The sequence below is a fragment of the Heterodontus francisci genome, unplaced genomic scaffold (assembly GCF_036365525.1).
Source record: "Heterodontus francisci isolate sHetFra1 unplaced genomic scaffold, sHetFra1.hap1 HAP1_SCAFFOLD_255, whole genome shotgun sequence".
NCBI lineage: Eukaryota > Metazoa > Chordata > Chondrichthyes > Heterodontiformes > Heterodontidae > Heterodontus > Heterodontus francisci.
Genome location: NW_027142012.1, coordinates 1,487,222 through 1,494,278, shown reverse-complemented (window position 1 = coordinate 1,494,278; position 7,057 = coordinate 1,487,222). Strand labels below are relative to the sequence as shown.

Here is a 7,057-nt window from a genome sequence, read left to right as displayed (position 1 = left end):
ATAAGTACAGAATGGCCTCCTTCAGAACTGGTGCTTTTATCAGGATAAGATGGCGAACATTAGAAATTAATCCAACGGGAATCGCCATCCTCCTCCTCCAGGAATTGGACAATATAATGCTGGGATGTGGGAGCTTGGTTTGGGCACGGGGTTGGCTGTGACACCACGAACACTCCCTCTCCACCTCCTCACTCCATCACCCCACCCCCTTCCCCTCTCCATGGGACCCCGGCATCATCCGATCCACAGATACTTTCCAGCAGACATCGCTGGGGAGTGACCGGAGTCCTGGTTCTCTGTCTCCATTTTCCCTATCCCACCCATGGCCACTGAGGCTCCTCTCCCCCCACCCACCCTGAGAGCAACTAACCCACCTTGTCCATAAATTTAAACTGGAAAAGTGTCTCGTAAAGAGCAGGAGCAGAGGGGAGGCTGTAACCTATCAGAGAGGATTGTGTTCCTGAATCCCCCAACTCTTTTTGCCATGTTTCCATTCAATGTCCACACTCTCTCCTTGGTCTGTCCCTGGAGACCTGTCATATCACGATTCTCTCCAGGGAATTTCTAAAGATATTTCCCCCATCCCTCCAGGATTGGCCTGGAGTCTCCAGCACTCCCGCCATTGCAGTACTTTCTGAAATAATACCCGTGCCATGTAATAGTCAAGAGAGACAGAGGGGAACGAGACAGATCAACAGGATGTCTGGCAGATTCAGTGTGAGACGGGAACACTGCCGGGAAAAGGCCGCTTTCCAACTCCAATCTTAACACAGGAGATTCCCCAAACAGCTGCAATAAGGTGTTTGTAAACTGCTGGAAGAGTATGTGTGTGGAAATGGTGATGTTACTGAGTAGGTTATTTGTTATAGAATGGACTGTGTTTAGGTGGGAATATTACTGAGTGTTAATTGTAGCGGAACCATATTTAAAAGCTCCGGCTTTCTGGAAAGCCTTGACTATGAAGGCCGAGTCTGGAAGGGTTTGTGTGGAGAGCTGGGTTTCGGTTCCACTGTTAATAAAGGGTTTGAAATTGGCGAACCAGAGGAAACTGGAGGTGGAACTGAAAGATGAGGGGCCGTTCTCTCTCCGTCTGTCACTCTGGGTGTCTCCTCCCCATCTGCTGTCTGTTCAATCTTCACTCTGTCACCTCCCCTTCCTGCTCTCTCTCTGCCATTCTCAGGCAGGTCCGGGCGGTCTGTGTAAAGTAGAGCCTGCAAGAGTCTGCTTCTTATATTGTGTAGTGACCTGAGTGAAGAATCATCATGTCTGGCAGAGGTAAAGGAGGCAAAGGACTGGGCAAAGGCGGAGCAAAGCGGAACCGGAAAGTGCTTCGTGATAATATCCAAGGCATCACCAAACCAGCAATCCACCGCCTGGCTCGCCGTGGCGGGGTCAAGCGGATCTCGGGTTTGATCTATGAGGAGACTCGCGGGGTGTTGAAGGTTTTCCTGGAGAATGTGATCAGGGATGCGGTCACCTACACTGAGCACGCCAAGCGCAAGACGGTCACTGCCATGGATGTGGTGTATGCTCTGAAACGGCAGGGCCGCACTCTCTACGGATTCGGCGGTTGAACAATTTGACCATTTCCAGCAAACACAAAACAAAGGCTCTTCTAAGAGCCACCCACCGCCTCACAGAGAGAGCATTGACCGAGAAATGGGAGCTGGGATAGGCTGTTCAGAACAGTTCAATCAATCTGAAATATTTCAGATTTCCAGCATTCGCAGTATTTTACTTTTAATTGTTTGTTCAATCAATCTGCTGTGTTCGGGATGAAAAAAACTGGAATCCCCGAATTTGACATTTCATTTGCAGCAAGGATGTGCAGTGGATTTGATTTTCTAAACGGGCTGTGCAAACAGTGCCCGAGACTCTCCAGTTCGTTATTTCCCCAGTCGACACATGCCCTAAGTGAAAAGCCACATCACTCCTCCAGAATCACTCATTGTTTTCATAGAATTTCAAAATGATTTCGCTGCAATGAGGGAATCCGGGAGTTTTGCAGCAGCCGTTAAATCGTTCACTGGAACCAGACCCACTTGTGATGTTATTTCCCCCGAGACGGTGTTTCCTGCACTGAAACTGACAGGGTTTGTGAAACTGATCAGTTTCAGCTCATTCATTCAGGGACCTGGAATTCCAGCAATTTGAGCCCGCGCTGTCCAAAGCCCACTTCTGATTGGTCACCCACGTCTCATTCACATGTCTTAACCAATTGCCGAGCCTCGAATTAGAAAATACAGCAAATCACTGGCTTAAATTGGCAGAAAGTTTGAATTCGAAAAAGCAGTCAATTTCAGTGTCGGAAAGAAGCGAATTAATGGTAAATCTGGCGTTAGTTTAAAGCCGTTCGTAAAATCGGGCCAGGACTTTGTGCTGATAAAAGCGGAATAAAAAAAGCTTTTGATGGATTATATATATTACGAAGTTTTAATCTGTAATTTTTTGTCTACTTATCTGCACATGGCGGTAAGACTCTATTCAGCAATCTGTAACGGGACAAATAACTCACTCAGTGTGGAAGTAATAAATTAGACAGGCTTTGGGGTGACAGTGAGAAATCACTGAAACAGATGCTTAAACATTTGAAATAGTTCTCATTCGGTCCTGTTACTGGCATTCTGGAATCAGACAGTAATCAGCCCTTTCACAGAGACTGTGGGTGGCTCTGAAAAGAGCCTTTGGTTTATTAGGTGACATTTTGGCCGCTTTACTTTTTCTGGGAGCTCTGAGCGCTGGTTTTCTTAGGCAGCAGCACGGCCTGGATATTAGGCAGCACCCCACCCTGAGCGATGGTCACTCCCCCCAGCAACTTGTTGAGCTCCTCATCGTTGCGGACGGCCAACTGCAGGTGTCTGGGGATGATGCGGCTCTTCTTGTTGTCTCGGGCCGCGTTGCCAGCCAGCTCGAGGATTTCAGCGGTCAGATACTCGAGCACAGCAGCCAGATAGACCGGGGCTCCGGCACCCACACGCTCAGCATAGTTGCCCTTTCTCAAGAGCCTGTGAACACGGCCCACCGGGAACTGCAATCCAGCCCGGGAGGAGCGAGACTTGGCCTTGGCCCGAGCTTTGCCGCTGGTCTTTCCTCTTCCAGACATTTCCACAATCTCGCAAATACTTTCACAAAGAATGGATAATTTCCGCCGCATTTACTTTACTTATAGACTGAAAACTCTCCCCATTGGCCGGTACTTAATTCACCTCATTTGCCTATATTCTTCACCAATCAGGTCACTGACAACAGAAGAGGGCGGGGTTTACCGCCAAAACATCAGAAGCAGAAGATTTGTCAATTTCAAAAAGACTGCCAATTTCATTGTCAGAAAGGAGCGGATTAAAATAAATGTCATCCTTCGTCAAATATTTTAAATCCCTTCTCTTTATTTTGTTTTATTCAACTTTTTCCGTCACGAATTACAGACGCGGGTTTAAAATGTTATTTAAATTGTGGATCTTTCTACAATTGCTTTCAAACTGTCCCGGGAGGCACTAAATCCCTGTTCACAGCATTTCCCTGAAGGGAAACATTCAGTTTATCTTCAATCAGTGTCCTTCTCTGAAAACAGGAAGCAGGATCGAGTCCTCAAACTGCCCTTAGTCTGCTGTGTAATAATCCCATTCCGGGCTGTTACAGTGCGGAGAGTTACTGTTAATAAAATGATGAATCAGTTCACATTTCAGGAATAGAGTGAAGGGACTGATGTCTGACTCTTGCCGCTGAAAGCAGCTGTTAATGCGGTCATTCAGGGGCTGTGCAAAACCACAATAACAGCTTTAAGCAAAAAAGTAAAGGCGGATGAGCGGATTATGGGTTTTCGTTCGGTTTATGGGACAGCAGACAAAAACACAGCAGTGGGACATTTATTATGTTCCACATTGTCTTAAAATGTTTTCATAGAGATGTTCGGATGCAGCTTTTTCAGAGAGATTGTGGTTGGCTCTTAAAAGAGCCGTTGTGTTTGGGATGTTATTCAGTCCATTGTGCAGTTTTACTTGGAGCTGGTGTACTTGGTCACCGCCTTTGTCCCTTCCGACACGGCGTGCTTGACCAGCTCCCCGGGCAGCAGCAGGCGCACGGCGGTCTGGATCTCCCGGGAGCTGATGGTGCTGCGCTTGTTGTAATGGGCCAGGCGTGAAGCCTCACCCGCGATGCGCTCGAAAATATCGTTCACAAACGAGTTCATGATGCTCATGGCCTTGGAGGAGATGCCGGTGTCGGGGTGAACCTGCTTCATCACTACGTAGATGTCGATGGAGTAACTCTCCTTCCTCGACTTTCTCCGCTTCTTGCCGCCCTTTGCTGACGGTTTACTCACAGTTTTCTTGGCGCCCTTCTTAGCAGCTGCTTTCCTCTTCTCTTTTTTTTTATTTCCAAAATATACTTTATTCATAAAAATCTGTAAAAATTACATTGCCAAACAGTTTCCAAACAGCACCAAAAAATACAAACATTACAAAGTAGATCAGTTTCCTTCAATACTGTCATGAGTATCTTCCCGACCCTTCCGTTTCACAATTGTCATGTCAATTACAGTTTTACATTTACAGCAATTGAGAATATTAACGATACAGTTCGAGGGGTTTCCCATGGATCCAACCCCTCAGTCCAGCTTGGTGGGGGAACCTTACACTGTGGTCTTTCCCCATTGAGCCTTTGCTGCGGCTGCCCCAAGCTTTAGTGCGTCCCTCAGCACGTAGTCCTGGACCTTGGAATGTGCCAGACTGCAACATTCGGTGGTGGGCAACTCTTTGCGCTGGAAGACCAGCAAGTTTCGGGCAGACCAAAGGGCGTCTTTCACCGAATTGATAGTCCTCCAGCAGCAGTTGATGTTTGTCTCGGTGTGCGTCCCTGGGAACAGCCCGTAGAGCACAGACTCCTGTGTTACAGAGCTGCTTGGGATGAACCTTGACAAAAACCACTGCATCTCTTTCCACACCTGCTTTGCAAAGGCACATTCCAGGAGGAGGTGGGCGACCGTCTCTTCCCCACCACAGCCAACGCGGGGGCACTGTGCGGAGGGGGCGAGACTTCGGGTGTGCATGAAGCATCTGACGGGGAGGGCCCTTCTCACCACCAGCCAAGCTACGTCTTGGTGCTTGTTTGAAAGTTCTGGTGATGAGGCATTCCGCCAAATGACTTTGACGGTCTGCTCGGGGAACCATCCGACAGGATCCACCGTTTCCTTTTCCCGTAGCGCCTTGAGGACATTCCGTGCAGACCACTGCCTGATGGACCGGTTGTCAAAGGTGTTTTTACGCAGAAACTGCTCCACGAAGGATAGGTGGTACGGCGCCACCCAACTGCATGGTGCGTTCCGCGGCAATGTGACCAGGCCCATCCTTCACAACACCGGGGACAGATAGAACCTCAGCACGTAGTGACACTTGGAGTTTGCGTACTGGGGATCTACACATAGCTTGATGCAGCCGCACACGAAGGTGGTCATCAGGATGAGGGCCACGTTGGGTACATTTTTCCCGCCCATGTCCAGAGATTTGAACATCGTGTCCCTCCGGACCCGGTCCATTTTAGATCCCCAGACGAAGCGGAAAATGGCTCGGGTGACTGCCACGGCGCAGGAGTGGGGTATGGGCCAGACCTGCGCCACGTAGAGCAACAACGTGAGCGCCTCGCACCTGATTACCAGGTTCTTACCCACAATGGAGAGAGATCGCTGCCCCCACATGCCCAACTTTTGTCGTACCTTGGCTACTCGCTCCTGCCATGTTTTGGTGCACGCCCCGGCCCTTCCGAACCATATCCCCAGCACCTTCAGGTAATCTGACCTGACGGTGAAGGGGACAAAGGATCGGTCAGCCCAGTTGCCAAAGAACATGGCCTCGCTCTTGCCGTGGTTAACTTTGGCTCCCGAGGCCAGTTCGAACTGGTCGCAGATGCTCATCAGTCTGCGCACGGACAGCGGATCCGAGCAGAAGGCGGCGACGTCATCCATGTACAGGGAGGTTTTGACCTGAGTGCCTCCGCTGCCTGGGATTGTCACCCCTCTTATGCTCGCATCCTTCCTAATAGACTCAGCAAAGGGTTCAATACAGCAAACAAACAGGACCGGGGACAGAGGACAGCCCTGTCTGACTCCAGATTTGATCGGGAAACTTTCATATTCCCACCCGTTGATTGCCACTGCGCTACTGATGTTTGTGTAGAGCAGTTGGATCCAATTGCAGATTCCCTCCCCAAACCCCATTTTGGAAAGCACGTCCATCATGTAGGTGTGCGATATCCTGTCAAAAGCCTTCTCCTGGTCCAGGCTGATGAGGCAGGTGTCCACCCTCCTGTCCCGTACGTAGACGATCGTATCCCTGAGTAGCGCGAGACTATCAGAGATCTTCCTGCCGGGTACAGTACAGGTCTGTTCGGGGTGAATCACCAACTCCAGAGCAGACTTGACTCTACTGGCTATGACTTTGGACAGAATCTTGTAATCAACATCAAGCAGTGAGATGGGCCGCCAATTTCTGATTTCTGCCCTCTCCCACTTCTGCTTGTAAATGAGGGTGATGATGCCTTTTATCATGGATTCTGACATGCTGCCGGCCAGGAGCATACTCTCGTATACTTCCAGCAGGTCTGGGCCGACCCAGTCCCACAGGGCCGAGTACAACTCGACCGGTAAGCCGTCGCTCCCGGGAGTTTTACTCGTCTCGAAAGACTCGACGGCGTTTGTCAGCTCGTCCAGAGTTAGCGGCTTGTCCAGTCCCTCCCTCCTGCTGTCATCTAAGACCTCTGTGATAGATGACAGGAAGGACTGGGAGGCTCTGCTGTCTGTGGGCTTCGCGTCATACAGCCCAGCTCCCCGGGCAGCAGCAGGCGTACGGCGGTCTGGATCTCCCGGGAGCTGATGGTGCTGCGCTTGTTGTAATGGGCCAGGCGGGAAGCCTCACCCGCGATGCGCTCGAAAATATCGTTCACAAACGAGTTCATGATGCTCATGGCCTTGGAGGAGATGCCGGTGTCGGGGTGAACCTGCTTCATCACTTTGTAGATGCAGATGGAGTAACTCTCCTTCCTCGACTTTCTCCGCCTCTTACCG

General features: G+C 50.0%; 1 protein-coding gene across 1 annotated transcript; it reads right to left on the bottom strand.

Annotated features, from left to right (window-relative positions):
* Positions 1-2,713: 2,713 nt before the first annotated feature.
* Positions 2,714-3,103, bottom strand: LOC137366204 (histone H2AX-like). Its single transcript, XM_068028190.1, has one exon. The coding sequence runs from the start codon at positions 3,101-3,103 to the stop codon at positions 2,714-2,716; it is 390 nt and encodes a 129-aa protein (XP_067884291.1).
* Positions 3,104-7,057: the final 3,954 nt, after the last annotated feature.